Source organism: Falco rusticolus, chromosome 9 (assembly GCF_015220075.1).
Source record: "Falco rusticolus isolate bFalRus1 chromosome 9, bFalRus1.pri, whole genome shotgun sequence".
In the NCBI taxonomy this organism is placed as follows: Eukaryota; Metazoa; Chordata; class Aves; order Falconiformes; family Falconidae; genus Falco; species Falco rusticolus.
The window spans coordinates 27,803,119-27,818,420 of record NC_051195.1 but is presented as its reverse complement, the minus strand read 5'-3'; the positions used below and the strand labels follow the sequence as shown (position 1 = coordinate 27,818,420).

The 15,302-nt window shown below is 50.0% G+C and overlaps 1 protein-coding gene across 1 annotated transcript; it reads left to right on the top strand.

Moving 5' to 3' along the window:
* The first annotated feature begins 5,368 nt into the window (after positions 1-5,368).
* Positions 5,369-6,413, top strand: LOC119153517 (homeobox protein HMX1-like). Its single transcript, XM_037400102.1, is given in 4 exon segments — positions 5,369-5,689; positions 5,721-5,758; positions 5,760-6,009; positions 6,102-6,413. Coding segments are annotated over 4 exon segments (921 nt in total).
* The last annotated feature ends 8,889 nt before the right edge of the window (positions 6,414-15,302 follow it).

The following is a 15,302-nucleotide window of genomic DNA, read 5'->3' as shown; positions in this document are numbered from 1 at the left end:
TTTGTTAACAATATATCCCGAGCTTCCGCATTATCTACTTGACGTTCCAAAGCCTGTTTTAGTCTATCAATAAACTGCATATAAGGTTCTCGAGACTCCTGAATGATGTTAGTAAACGCTTTTTGCGGCTTTTGTACGTCAGGAACCTGGAAAAAAGCCTTTTTCGCCTCTTCTCTAATTGCCTCGAGAGCCGCACGGGGGCAGTGTTGAGCTTGCGCTACAGGATCAGCATGTGCCCCGGTGCCGGTAAGATGCTCTATTGTCAGTGCAGCTAATGCAGCATCATTGTGATTGACATACGTGAGCAGGAGTGCTTGCAGTCCCCCTCTCCAATGCGACTCCCATAACGTGTACTGAGTCGGGGTTAGTAGCAATCGTGCTAAAGATTTCAAATCATGAGGAGTCATGACATAAGTATCAAACACAGAAGATAACAGACTTATAAAATAGGGAGAAGAAATACCATGTTCCGTAACCGTGCGGCGCAGTTCTTTAACAACCGAAAAAGAAAGAGCCTCCCATCGTGCTCCCCCTGCCTGACCCTGAGAATACAAAACCGGAGCAACTATAGTTTTAGCCATTTCTAAATCCCCCTCCTTTAAGGCTTGTTTCTTTATTTTTGCCCACACATCACGCAGATCAGGAGGGTATAAATCAGGTTCTTGTTCAGGGTCTACCGGTCCCGGGTCAAAGGGGTCTTCTTCTGGCGGATACTCCACTGCATTAACACCCAGGGGTTTAGAGCACTGTGATTTAGAGGCTGATAAGGACAGGGCTATAGGAGCTTGCGACTCCTCCTCTCCTTCCTCTGCCTTTTCTTTTTGTGCTTTCATAGTCTCAAAAATAACTCTCCACGAAGAGAGCAGACGGTGGGACTCAGTATTGCCTTTTGTCGCAGAATCCCACAATTTCACCCCTGTATCGTCCCAAAGTTCCCACGTGAAAATTGTAGTTGCAGTCACTGCAGGCATATTTACTTGCACCCACTTAAGCATTGCTTTAAGGTCATGCCCAGAAATACTTTTCTTATGTTTGTTAAGGAGACCTTTCATAAGCTCATATACGTCTCTTTCTCGGGATGAAACCTGATTCCCCATTACGGATTTCCCACAGCTCACCTCTCAACTCCGGAGGGATTTCTGGCCGGCCGGCTCCCGCTTCCTTTCAGAGGATCATTCAAAGTTCTGTGGGATTCGCTGCATGTCGCTCAGTTAGGCGATTTGGGAGTCCCTCCACGTCAGATCCTTCACCGTATCACGTCGGGGTCACCAATTTGCCGCAAATGAAGAGTTGGGACGCAGCTTGATGCAAGCAAGTTGTCGGTTTATTAGTGATTTTCATACAATTATATATGTTTCTACCTTCTACATATTACACACTGATTGGTTAAATCTTAAGCGTAAAAAACACTGATTGGTTGATATTTAAGGCACACCGTTAGAACAATAGGAACTTATTAGTTTACCTTGACATAGCAACAATTTCTATTCCAAAATTAGGGGGGTTCTTTCTATGCAGCTTTCTTGATTAACAAAGTTACATATCGGCGCTATCCATTCCCTTATCTGGCTACTTGTTTCTCTGTCCGTCTGATTGCCTCCTCGACTGTGACGGCTCAGGGGTCTGCCGTTAGCTTGTTCCTTTGTTCCCAGGGCTTGTGCCCTACAAGTTCTAACAAGTCTCTATTCATCAGGCTATCAGTACTTGGACTCTTGTCCTTGAGGCCTTGTCCTACAACCTCCCACAGAATGGCCTGGCCTGGCATTATGATCCTCAGTCATCTTTGGTCTTCAGGAAGCTGATGGTCCTTTCCAAAGAGGTCAACTGTGTGTTGTACAAACCTCTGCAAAAAGTATTATTATCTTCAGTAACTGGATCGCCAGACTGCTGCTAGTGGCAGTCATGTTTGGGTGTCTAAGCTCTGTCTCTACACCCTTGTAGCAGCAGAATGAAAGGTTCTATCTGTTCCTACTCTACTCTCTGACAAATTCCTGAAGACTTTAGCATAAGCAGGTTTTCATCCCATTGGCAGTATCATTTGATTTTAAACATGTTTTCTCTGAATCAGAATTTAGCAGGAGGTTTTCAAACAAACACCTAATGAATAATAGATAGATAGAAGGCAGCTTAAGAATTTTAGATAAAATTAAACTAGCAGCTGTTAAATATTGTAGCAGTCATTACATCCAGAAGTCATCTGCCATCTATCCAGGATACTTACACATTTTATGTATAATGGAAATGAGAACTGGTTTAACCTTGTCACAACGTGATCAGTTTGTGTCTCTGATGGCTCAGCATTTGACACCATCTTTCAGCTGTGACATTTGCCTCAATACAATGCAATTAATAAACCAGCAGTGTATAAAGATGTAATTTGCAGCTCAGATGGTAAAAAGTCTTAAAATCTGTAAAGAAACTATGTGACAGATGTATCAGTGGATGCTAAATCCTGAGATTTTCCATTTTTCGGAGCACTGTCATATGTCACGTATTCTTTTTATCCTATCCAACAGCTTGCCAAGTGCCTTTATTCACTGACATAACATAAAGCTAGAAAAAATAACATTATAGACTGTTTTGTTTGTTTATTCAAAAAATATTTGTATATAGATATAAATGTTATATATAAGTAGGTAGGATATAGGTATATTGTTTATATGTATATAAAATATTATGTAGGGACTAAGAATGAAAATAATTCTGGGCACAAGTGACATATTTATCTCCTTGGGATGGGATGGGATCTTGCCCCATCTGTGATGCAGATTGCTGTTAAAGTAATCGGAGAGATTTATATTGAGAGGGAAGCTTGCAGGAAAGTTACACTTCCTTTTTCTGATGTTCGTGGGTATTTAGTCCTTGAGAATGGCATTCTGCCTGACCGCAGAGGAGGCTCTGCAGGGTTCTGCTGTCAGGGAACTGCACCACTGGTGTTCCCAGTACTGACTGGAGAGGCTGCTGCCAGGCCACATTGAAGTACAGCTGACTCAAGGGACTTGGCGTTCAGTAACCCAGTTAACACAGCAGGATCCTGTACGTCGCCTCCTCTCCATCTCCTGCCTGCTTGACCTGCTCTGTGAAATATGTTGCTGCCAGAACTCTGGCTAATGTTCAGAAGTTTGGGTATTTTGAAATATTTCCTCAGGTTTGTGGTGAGGCTAGTCTCAACATTTACCTAATGAAAAAAATAGTTAAGAACCTGTGCTTGGAATATTTGTGGTGGGGTAAAGGGGGTGGGCTGGGCTTATAAAATAGAGGAAATGTAAAGCCAATTTTGTGCAGTTTGGTCAAGTAAACTTTCTAAATTTTCCATTGTTATTCAGAAAATGCTTGGGAAGGATAAATGGATGAGGTTTCAAGTAATTAAATATCGAACACTTTCACACTTTTCAGACAGTGAAAAAAACCCCAAATGTATATGTGCTGCAGGGCTTTGATCATGCTAGAGATGTCTGTGGACTTCTTTAGGTAGGAAACAGATGTACAGGGGGCATTAATGCTTGAACATTTGTTTAGACATTTTTACATTGGTTCGCTTAGTTTTTTCTAGGAAGCTTGTTTAGCAGGCTCAGGCTGCTGCTGCAGTGCATGCTGTAATGTTGATCCTTACCTACAAGGGGCAGGAACAAAGGGCTCCAGGAGGGCTCTGGTCATGCCTAGCTGTGGTCATAGATGGGTTATTAGCCACCTTTAAATAAAGGTGACAATAGCGTTTGTATTTTTGTTGGGTACAGACAATTAAAATACTGAACAGTAGCATCACTGGTAGAGCAGAGGAGGACTGGGACTATGCCGTGAGAATGAACAACCAAGCAGATACAGAGCTTAGAAGGGGCTTGCAAGTCAAACCTGAAGGCGGTTCAATGAAACAATTTCCTAGTAAGCAGAAAATGGAAGGTTTTTGTGATGGATGGATATAGCAACCATATTTTGAGCAGACAGAAAGTTGAAATGTTTGGTTTAGGAAAAGATAAATGAAGAGTTTTTGAACAGAACTTTTTTACTGGATTAATGTGAAGAAATATATATATATAAGATTAAAATCGGATACATTGAAAGATTTAAACTAAGTAGGAGGGCTTCAGTCTTCAAGCTTCTGCCTCACTGACAGTGTAAGAAATAGAAGCATGGTTACATTAGCTGTCATCACAGAGAGCGAATACTGAGAAATCCAGCAGGAGTGAGAATAACAGAGCAAGTCACGGGATAAATGGACAGCAGAGCACTGGGCTCGAGTGGAGGTGGTAGAGGTGGGTGTAAAGCAGAAGGCAAGAACAAGGACAGACAAATCAGACACACAGTCGTGATTTCCGGAGGCAGACTGATACCAAGCAGGGGTGTGATGGGAGTTATCAGAGGTGCAGCAGTCCCACTCTGTTCTTGCACAGGAGGGGAGGATGGAAAGGGGAGGGAATCCACGGTTACCCTGCAGTGAAAAGCTTCCCATAAAGCACCAGGAACCTTTTGTCAATATACTACAGAGGCACTGCTGCAGCAGCCCTGTGTTCCTGGTGCACACAAAACCCAGAGGTGGATGGGGACACTTTTGAAAGACATGCATAAGGTAATATAAGGAAACACAGGGAGAGTGAGCACAGAAACCTGTGTGACCTGCACAGCTTCAAGAGGTCTGGAAGGGAAGATAGGAATTCTGTAACCTCAATAGAATGTTTGTTCTAAGGCAATAGTTGTCTTTTTCTGATTCTTCAGTCCAGAAAACGTATTTCATATAAGTAGCCAGAAGCCAGTCGATTTGTACAACCCAGCAGCCTTGACCTTTACTTTTTACTGTTTCACAACCTTCTCCCCCACCCCCCTCACCCCACACCTGGTGTTCATGACGTGATGTCGCATCCCCAGGAGAGTACAACGAGTGAGTTTATCCACTCGCCTGCCTCCGGCTGTCCCGGGAATACAGCTCAGCCCAGAGAGGAGCGGGCTTGAGAAGATCCCTTTAGACAGTGGACCTTCTGCTTGAAAAGGAATGAAAAAGCCAACTCTGAGGAGAGTGGGATGGGGAGCAGCAGCGCGCCCCCCCGGGGGTGCATTCCCCAGCGCCGTTTGAGGCCGCTCAGCTCTATAAACGCCATTTGCATCGGGCTGGGATGTAACAAGAGCTGTAAATCACTGACGGCGGAGCGAGCTCCTCCAGGGGCAGACACGGCGGAGCCGAGCCTCAGTGAGCTGTGGCAATGTGTGAACGGTGTCTTTTGTTAGGGGGGAGGACTGATGGCAATTAGATGATACTTATCTGGCCCTTTGATGTGTATTTACACATACAACGTTTTCCTCCGGGGCTTGCGGTATAAAGGAGGAGCCGTGCTCCCCGACACCCTCCTTCCCGGCATCTCCGAAGCAAGGCAGGATGACCAAAGCCCCTTTCTCTGTGGAGTGGTTGTCCCAGAGCAGCCAGGCCCTCAAGAGCCCCGCCGAGGGCTCGCCGCACCGAGCATCCCCTGCAGGCCACCGGCCCGGCTCCGGCTCCAGCCCCGGCTTGAGGGAGCGGGACGAGGAGCAGCCCGCCGGGCCGCGGGCCGGGAGGGGCGACAGGAGCGGGGAGCACTTGTCGACCCCCCCCGCTGCAGGTAACCGCGGGGCCCGCGGCCGTCGGGGCACCCTGCGAGGAGGAGGAGGAGGAGGAGGGCGGAGGCGAGGGCGCGGGTCCCCCGCCACCCTCAGGGCGCCGGTAGACGCACCTGGGCGGTGGCTGCTCGGAGGCGAAGGAGGCGGGCGGGCACCCCCGAGGTTCCCGGCCCCTGGGTGACCCTTGTCTCCCCTTCCCCAGGAGCAGGCGGGCGGCCGTGGGGAGCGGGGCAGTCCCCGCCGGAGGGGGGTCCCGAGTGCTCGAGCCCCGAGGACCCCGGCGGCCGCGGCGGGCGGCGGCTGCGCACGGCCTTCAGCGCCGAGCAGATCAGCACCCTGGAGAGCTCCTTCCAGCGGCAGCAGTACCTGGGGGCCGCCGAGCGCCGCAAGCTGGCGGGCAGGATGCGGCTCTCGGAGGTGCAGGTGAGCGGCGGCGGCGGCGGGGCCCGGGCGCGGGCTGCGGGCCGCGGGCCGCGGGCTGCGGGCCGCTGTAACCTCCGCTCTTCCCCCCCCAGATCAAGACCTGGTTTCAGAACCGCCGGATGAAGCTCAAGCGGCAGCTGCAGGAGCTGAGGACGGAGCCGTTCTGCAGCCCCCCCCTCCCTTACGGACCTCAGGGCGGCGTTGTGCCCTTGCCGCTCACCTACGTGGCCCGGCCGCCGCCTCTGCCCCGGCAAGGGGCCGCCGCTACGGGCTTCGCCTTGGCGGCGCTGCCGGCGCCCAGCCTGGACCTCAGCAGCGCCTGCAGGGCGCGGCCTGTGGGCTTCTGGGCGGCACCCTGCTTCGTGGGGTACAGGGACCCCAGAGCTTTCTTGCTGGGTGTCTGACCCTCCGATACGGACTGTGACTCGGGAGGATTTGCACTACTGACGGCTATCTGGGCTGCCCTCGTCCCTAACTGCCCGGCAGAGTCATGATGCAGCACTGAGCAAAATATTTTGCAGAGGCGCACGGGACAGTCTGAATCGTGGACTTCAGGCCCCTGCGTTTATAGGCAACTGTGCAAAATAGAAACATGGCGGGGCAAACGCTAATATAAATGGCATCTTTTAATAAATCTAAAGTTTTTCCGCTTTCATGTGAATTCCTTCCACAAGGATTGCAGAGCTGTTTATCCTGCCCTAACAGGGAGAGCTCCTCTTCCTTGAAGGAAGCGTGGACTTCTTATTCTCTAGATCTGTTCCGGCCCCCTGCAGTTTGCTGAGGGCGAGTACAAAAAAGCGTGAATTTCCCCCGTCCTTTAAAGCAGGTATGCAACCACCTTCAGCTACTTCCTAGGTGGCATTTTCTCTGATGGGACTGTGCTTTTAACCAAATATATGAATACGCCTGTTACTAATACTTAATACCGGGCTTGCTATAGTAGTGGAACGAATGATTTCTGTCGGAGCCCTTCAAATAACATATAGAACGTGATTTTAAGATGTAAAAAGTGACGTTCTAAATAAATATGTATATATATATTCATGTTTTCATGTGCAGTCTCAGTAGATTAGTAAAGACCTCTTGCCTAAACAGATCTTGGAAAGGATCTACCCTTGAAATTTCTTATCAGCAAAGTAGTATCTTGGCATCTCACATCCATCTAATAGGGTATGAGGGTGGTGATCAAGAGAAATGTGACATTCCAAAGCTGGTTTTCCTAAGTGGCGGTCAAGTGTGTAACCATTGTGCTATGCACTTTTTTAATTTGAATCATGCTTTAGAAAACTTAAGATCAAAATGGCCTAATTTCAGGCTAGAGAAAGGGCTCTGAGAAATGATCCTTGACTGATGTAAGTTGCCATAAAGCTTTCAAAGTCAATTGTCAACTAACATGAAAAGAGCAATAAAAAGTTCCTTCACTTTAGAGAAGATTTCCGGCACACTTGCAATCTGGGCTCATAGAATGAATGGTCCGAGGGTTCTCTGTCAGTCATCCTTGAACACACCTATTTTTGTTTGTAGCTGGGGGGGCTAAACCTGCCACTTGAGTACACTTGCCCGGTAAAAAGCAACATTATGTGTCTCTGAAGGCCTTTGATTTTCTGAGTAGCTGTCACATTTAGAAGTCTCCTTAATTATTTTGTAATCCATGCTGTATTTTTCTAGTCTTTTGAGATACTACTATTTGCTTCCAATTGTACAATTGATGTGGCTTTAATGCAAAAGTTTCAGAAAACTAAGGTCTCGGGTGCTATCAATCTTGCTGAGACCTTTTCAGGAACATGATGCAGTTTGGGATTAAGGACGTTTGTTGACACGAGATAAAAATTCCCATTGCATGGAGGCTTGTTTCTCAAAGTCAGGTATTAGTAAACAGCTATATTGATTCAAAGGAAAAAAAAGTCTGCAATTCTCTCTGACTCTTTCCAGAGTTATTAAGGAACTGGGACGTTTCCAGAAAGCTCTGTAATGGTTAATATTTTCTTTACTGCGAACAGCGACATTTTTTAAAATAGAAAAATAGTCAGGGCCCATAAGTACACAATATACATTAAAAAAGAAATTATAAGATGTCTTAAGCGTGAGACTCAATTTGACTATCCCGTTTTCAAGGGGTCAGTGGTTGATCGGTTTGTAGTCTTGTGTGGCCGCAGAGGAGACCCCCACCTCTCCCCCGTACAGAAAGAACAGCCGCAGCCTTTTGCCCTGTTAGAAGCCAGAGCCGGCGGCACAGGGGCTGAAGGGGGGGGGGGGGGGGGGAGCACCCTCCAAGGGCACCGGGGCTGCCCGCAGCGCTGCAGGAGCGCCCCAGCCCCCGACCAAATGTGGGGAGGGTGAAGGGGAGGGTGAAGCGGAGGGGGGGGGGGGGGGGGACCACCGCCACAGCTGGGCCCGGGGGAGGTGAGAGGGAGATGAAAGGGCTGGGGAGGAGAGGAGGAGAACAAAGTGCTCCCGCCCGCGGAGGGTGACTGCTTCCGTCGGGACAGGGTTTGGGCGGCGGCGGAGCACACCCCCCCACGCACCCCCAGGAGTAACAGGGGAGAGGCAGGAGAGCACCTTATCGGGGTCTCCAAGTGTTCCGGGTGGGCTGAGCCCTGCCCGGGTGGCTGTCCCGGCCTTTCCCGGCCGCCGGGCCGGGCTGACCCGGGCGATGGGAGGGCCCCCAGGCTGCACCCTTCACACAACCGGCGTCCCTGGAGGTTCCCTCCTGGAGAGGTTCCACCGGTTTCGAGCAAGCCGGAGGCGAGCGGGGCTGCGGGGACAACTTGTAGTGTTGCAATCAGCCACGATGTAAGCCCACAGAGTGCGGGGACCAGACTGGGACAAGCAGAGCTGCGGGGCCGAGCGGCACCGGCCACAGGGAAACTGCGGAGGTGGAGGCTTTGCTTGCGGGGTGCTTGCGTGCCGTTCCCTGCAGCCTTGTTGAGGCAGACTGAGAGGCGCGGGTGGGCTAGCGGGGCGAAGGGGGTCCCCGTCCTTGGGCGTATGAGCTGCAGAGCGGCTGGCTAGGGAGAAGCCAGGTTGTGCTTGAAAAGGTGCTAATCATCACTTAACATAATGACTCCTTGGCCACATGTATACTCAACAAGCATACCAGGTGCCTTGCCGGCGTTCGGGAAGCGCTAGTTTGCAATTACTGTCCCGTTTCCCAACAAGTGCTCAAATGAACGCGAGAGTTGATGCTCACTTGGTGGAGTCCCTAATGGTAGCAGATTCGTCCGAATATCTACATGATAATTCCTCGTCTACCTGCAAAAGCCGGCCTTCTCTAGAAGGTAACAGCTACGTTCGAGTGATCTAGAAAACTGTAAGTGAAATAATTTCATTTTTGCTAAAGCGGTCCGATTCTGTTACTAAAACGTGGTTGCAAGTTTTCCCTTTGATTTGGGAGTAGGAAACTAGCGACGTTCCTTCGTGGTTTATTCCTACTTGCTTGAATTTCTCATCTGCTGTGTTTTAACCTCGGCAGCAACGAAGGGCTGCTGCGCACCGGCAGCCCCGCCGGAGACCCACGGCCACCCTGCCCTGCCACCGCGCCCGGGGTGGCATCACCCGGCCCCGCGGGTCACCCCCGGGCCGCTCCCCGGCGCGGCTGAGCCCCCTTCCTCTAGCACTCCCCTTTGTGTCTTTAATCGCATCACAATAACCACCTGCACCGGAATGCTCTCCGGCAGGACAAAGCGGCGTCTTGCAAGCCAGCTAAAAATGGGAAAGCAAGCCGAGTCGATTAGCTGGGGAGGAGCAGCTTAATGCTGGTGCGGCGAAACTGGTGGAGCTCCCGGCCTGGCGGCTCTTGAGGAAGAGGCTGTATAACCTGGAAACTAGGCTCCCCGGGGAGGAAAAGGGGGTGGGAGGGGAAAATTGCCGCAGCATTAACTTCAAAGGCTTTCTCCCCTGCAGCGTTTGCGCGGGGGGGGGAAGCGAGACGGAGGGAGCGGCGCGGTGATGGGTGATGCTGGGGCCGCCCGCCCGCCGAGCGCCTCCTCCCAGTTTGGCGAAAGCGGCCAACAGGGCACTGGGGACAGTGTCGGTGCATCTCCCCCCCCCGCAGCTCCCAGACACGGTGGAGCCACTCCAGGGACCTCTTTACAAACCAGGTGAAGTTATTCGGCGCTGTGTGCTAACCGGGAAGAGATCTCGCACTGGCGGGCCATTACTTGTAATTGCTGCCCATTATCTCTTTCTTTGATACGCAATTAGATGACAATTAACTTGATAAATCCCACCGAAGCGTGGGGGAGGAAGAAAGAGGCGAGATCTCTTGGTCTCGATGTGTTCCCTGCGTAGACTTTACTACTTTTCCTTCATATTTGTCTCTCAAACTCCCAGGCCTTGACCTAGTGTTATCTCCTAACAGCGTTTGGTAGGGAGCTAATCCCGGCATCTCTTTGGTATTCAAGTAGGTTAAGTACTTTAATTCTTATTTTAGTGCTTGGTTATTCTGCCTGGGCAATTCTGAACAAAGCTGGAGGTGTTAAGTCCTCAGGCAACGTGGCGATGGCGCCCATGGGAATTCAAGTGCCGGTTTGTTTCATGCTAACTTGCGCTTAACTTATCTAGGGCTTTGTCCATTCGTTGCACAAAAGGCTCAATGAGATTTGCCCGATAAATCGGGTTTTTTTCCACGCAAGGCGAGCGTTCGCTGCCGCAGATCCTGAGCAGGGGTGCCTGGCCTTGCGGCGCGCAAGGGCAGAGGGAGCCGCGCCGCCGGGTGACTCAGTGGCGTTTGTCATTGATCGCCTGCTCGCCCGCATTGTTCCCCTGGGCGAGGGAGCGGCTGGGTGATGGCACTGTTAGTGTTCGCCAACACTTCAAACAGAAGAGCATCTATTCCGAAACAATCGATCTCGTTGATGCCTAATTGACTATCTAATAGCACCTATCAGGACATCAAAGGAGGCGCTGAATAACCTCGTTAGCATTTCCAAAGGGGAGCGGTGGAGGGTACAAACACTTACCGGCAGTCCCGAGGGCAGGGAGCCCAGCCCAGGCTCTGCGGCTAGTTGCTCTCCTGGGTTTTCTATGGTCCCAGCTGGAGCAGGGCGAAATGTCTTGTCTCGCCTGTACTTCCAGCAATATTAACCTCGTGCCCTGCAGTACATCAGCTCACTTGCCTCTGAAGGACGGCTCAGCTGCCCCAGACTCTCCTTCTGTCTATTTGTCCAACTAAACAGGGTGGGTTTGGCTGTTCTTCCCCCGGGGTGTGTGTGGGGTGGGTGGGAGGTGGCACTGCAGTTGTTCTTACTGCATTCTCTGTCATCCCCACTTTTCTGGTTTTGTCAAGGTAACTTTGAAATACCTGGGCTTTTCAGACAGATAGATGAGATGTGCCTGTGATGGATCCAGTAACTTAGTAGCCCAGCAGGTCCTCGGTCTGGTGACATAGTACATCAGCTCTTAATCCGTGATAAACACCATGCTGGCTTGCTCAGTATACTGTTTTTTTTTCATGGATTACTTCTTACAAACATAGCTAGTAGAAAGGAAGTTTCAAAACTGAAGATTTGCCCAATTATGCTAGAAATTGTTTTTTCCTGTGCAAGATTGTTCTTCTGGTTTCCAATTTGTGGCCATTTTTTCTTACACTGTCACACAAAACCAGGTGTGATGGTATGTTGAAGGACTTGGCACACCAACAGCATTCTTGGAGATACAAGTACTTCAACTTCTAGTAAAGGGGGAGCTTCTAGGAAGTGGTGCAGGAAATGCTGCAGCCTAGATAATGGGCTGAACCTTCCCCCCCTCCCCCCCCCAAAAAAAAAAACCCACCAAAAAAACCCAAAACCAAAACCTTAATGTGCTTAGAGTTGCTACAGTCTTGCCTGTTCTCGTGGGTTTATACTTTGTGTGTGTGCACAAAGCCCCCAAAGAAACATTCCTATTGTGTACTAGTGAGATAAATCTACCATTTGTCCCTAGAGGTCTTGTAGTTCACATGAAAAGAGTACTTTGTCCTGATGACCTCAGCTGTAATTCTCACATCCTGGCATTAATCACAGCACCTAAATTCAGGGTATAATACTGAGTTACAAGTGCACAAGTTATCAGTAAATTTCTTGAAGCAAGCGTGTTTATTGTGGTTGTAAGTCTTACACACAAATGCAGAACAATAAATATTTTGAAATATGATTTGGAGAAATAGGTCCACTATGTTCTTAGTGTAAGTTGTGTTAAAATAAAACCTACTGAACAAAAAAAAGCCAACCATGTATTTTTCAAGATAATACCCAGTATAATAATACAGTATCTGAGTATACAGAATTCTACATGAAAAGACATTAATTTCCCTGAAAACTTAGATTTATTTTGGATCATGGTTATAAATCAATTGAATGATACCAAAATTTCAAGTGATACAAAAGAATTGCAAGGAAGTAAATTTGTGTCTCCTTACAAGCACCATATTTCTGCAGGGTGAGGGAAGGATTTAATACAGCTGCAGAGCCTCTTATCCACTCAGGGTCCAGGATCATCAAATTTTTCAAGTTTCTCAAGCTGCCACCTCTTTATGGTGGGAACTACAACAGCCATGTAACACCTCTACCTCCTTCCCCATCTGTTCCAGGATTTTGTGGTCCACAGATGCAGCTATTTTCATGCGGGGCAGGGGGGAGCACAATTCTAGGGTTGGGTATATACATCTTACTCAACAGGAAATTCAGATTGGATTCTAATTTTTAAAATAATAATAATAATAAAAAGTCAATTTTCATTGACTTTCAGGGAACAGTGGGACAGGTCAGCAGCTTCCCTGCATCCTCAGTCGAATGAGAGGGGAAATGGCAGCAGCTGTTCAGGGGTACCAACAGATCCCCTCTAGAAGACACATAATGTATAAATGCAAATGTGCATGCTGGTCTCTTTGGGCACAGAACTGAATGGTCATCTCATGCCTGGTTTAATTTTGGTGGTAGGGATGAAGCATCTCTCTACATGGTAGTTCATAGGTGTCATTGTGTGTCTGGGTGGGAGGAGGGCAGGGCACAGAGGACCCAGGGCTGCCTAGTTTGCCTTAGGTTCCAGCTGCTGGAGAACTGGTGGGGAGGCTGCCCTGGGGTGCTGGGTGGGTGTGTGCTCAGCTTAGGAGCTTCTGGATCCTAGTGGTTATCAAGTAGCACCTCCAAATTAGTTTTGGTGAGATAGTCCAGCTCTGCAGATAGTATGCAACGCCTTACAAGGAACAACTTGCTGTGAATGAGTTTATATGTGGTGGAGCCTGAGTTTTTCTGCTTGGATTTGTCCACAGAAGGGGTTGTTCAGAAATGGATGCTCTGAAATAAGGTGGAAATAGTGAGTATAGTGGTGCGTTTGCTCCAGAAAACAAGGGACCATACACAGGTGGAATAGTTCAGAAATGGTTATAAAATCCAGAAATTATTAAAGTTAATATGCAGGTACTTTGCCCCTTTGGGGAGCAGTGAGTGACCTATCCCTGCTTGACTGAAAGGTGCCTAGGAAATGCTATGGGGTTTAAACACACACCTCTTACGGTTGTTTTGGTTGGGTCAGTGGCACTCACAGGTATGTGTTTCTGATCCAGGGAGGGAGTCTGGTCTCCAGATCAGTGTTCAACTGCTTGGGCATTTGCACTGGCTTGCACCTACCAGCTAAAATGACAGTCTTGTGCCAGCAGCGAGTGAACCTCCATTAGTGGCTGTGCCCAGCACCCCACAAGGAGCAGGCCCATCTCTCAATCAGGGCTGTGCTGTGGCAAGTAGGGCCTCTCCCACCCGTGCCCGTAGGGACCGGTGTTGCAAACAAATCTCCAGGAGGAATCCAGCTCCTGGGCTCGGTAAGGTCTGCATTGCTCTAGTGCCTGGGCTTTATCGCTCCCCTGGGGCCAGAGCTGGGATAAGCTGCCGTGGCCTTTGTGGGGGCTGGAGGGGTCGATAACCCCCTGTCCATTTCCATGGCCATGGAATTATGGGAACTCTTGAAACAATGAAAATGAGTAGTACAAATATTAATTTCTCCCCTGATCCTTCATAATAAACTGTGGAGTTCTGAGGGGAGTTGCTTTGATTGGGGTGTTTGACTTATTTTAAGAGTTGGGCTTTTTTTGTGTGGTGGTTTTTCATTTTGTTTTGGTTTTTCTTCAAAGAAAGAAAACTCACATCTACACTGATGCGTGGGAAGTTAGGTTATTGTCGTGTCGTTAGAAAGAAACAAGATCCTGCCCCATTAGTCCCGGGTTTATGGTGCCCACACCTTTCAGTTGGCATCCCAGTGGGAACCCAGGGGTGTTTGGTGGAACTGAGGTCCCGTCCTTGCATTCACAGAGTTCCAGGGACCGTGATCGCTTCCCCTGGTCTTCAGGAAGTGTCGAGGGTTAGAACGTGTGTTCTCCAAGTACTGCTGCTGCCAGCACCGCCATGGTCGGTGCGGTCCTTTTCACTGGGGTGGCTGAAAGCCGGTGTGAGTTGTACACAAGAAAAGCCCAGACGGGCTGAGCTGCCGCGATGCCCCTTTCACCAGCCAAGTTTGGCTTGGGGAGGGAGGGGAGCGTCCTGGTGTCCTCCCTGCATTACAAGGGAATCGTCCTTCTTGGGAAGCGATATGTGGATTGGGATAGTTTGAAGTTGATGAGGTGCGAGCTTCGCTGGTGACTTAGTGCTTTGATGGCTGAACTCTTCGGGAGATGGGTTGCAGTGTCTGGCTAGACGGATGGCGCCAAGTTCAAGCTGAGCGGGTCCGGGGCCCCGCTAACCCCACAGCCCGGCCGCGGTTCCCGGGGCTGAGGGCTCAGCCTTCGGGATAGTGACTCCTTGATAGCGGCCCCCACGGCTTTTCCCCGGGAGGCCGCTCTCCCCGGCTTTCCCGGGCTTTCCCGAGGTGAAGCGCCCGGCGGCAGGGCTGGCAGGCCCCGCCAGTGCTCCATTATCCCTCAGCCAGGCACCGCCCCGCGCCCCGACGTGCGGGCCGGGCCGGCCTCGGGTGCGGGCGCAATGCGGGACCCCGCGGCTGAGAAGGGGGTGGGTGAAACCGCGCTGCTATCGGCACCGTGCGTGACTTTAAACGCCCGTTTGCGCGGTCGGGCCTGCTCGTGCCCTGCCCTCCGGGGGACAGGGGCAGGTTTGCACTTCAAGGGGTCTCTCTGGCCCCGCAGACGCGCTGGAGCCAGCGGCTGTAGACATTTGCTAGACGTGTGAACTTTCCTCCTCGCTGGGTGCTGTTATCTTTGCTCGATTCCCACTTTGATGTGGGTTCACACTTGCAAACGAGTCCACGCGGGACCGGAGCGCCCGTATAAGAGTGGGGCGAGCCCAGCGCGAGCCCAGCTCCTTTCTGCC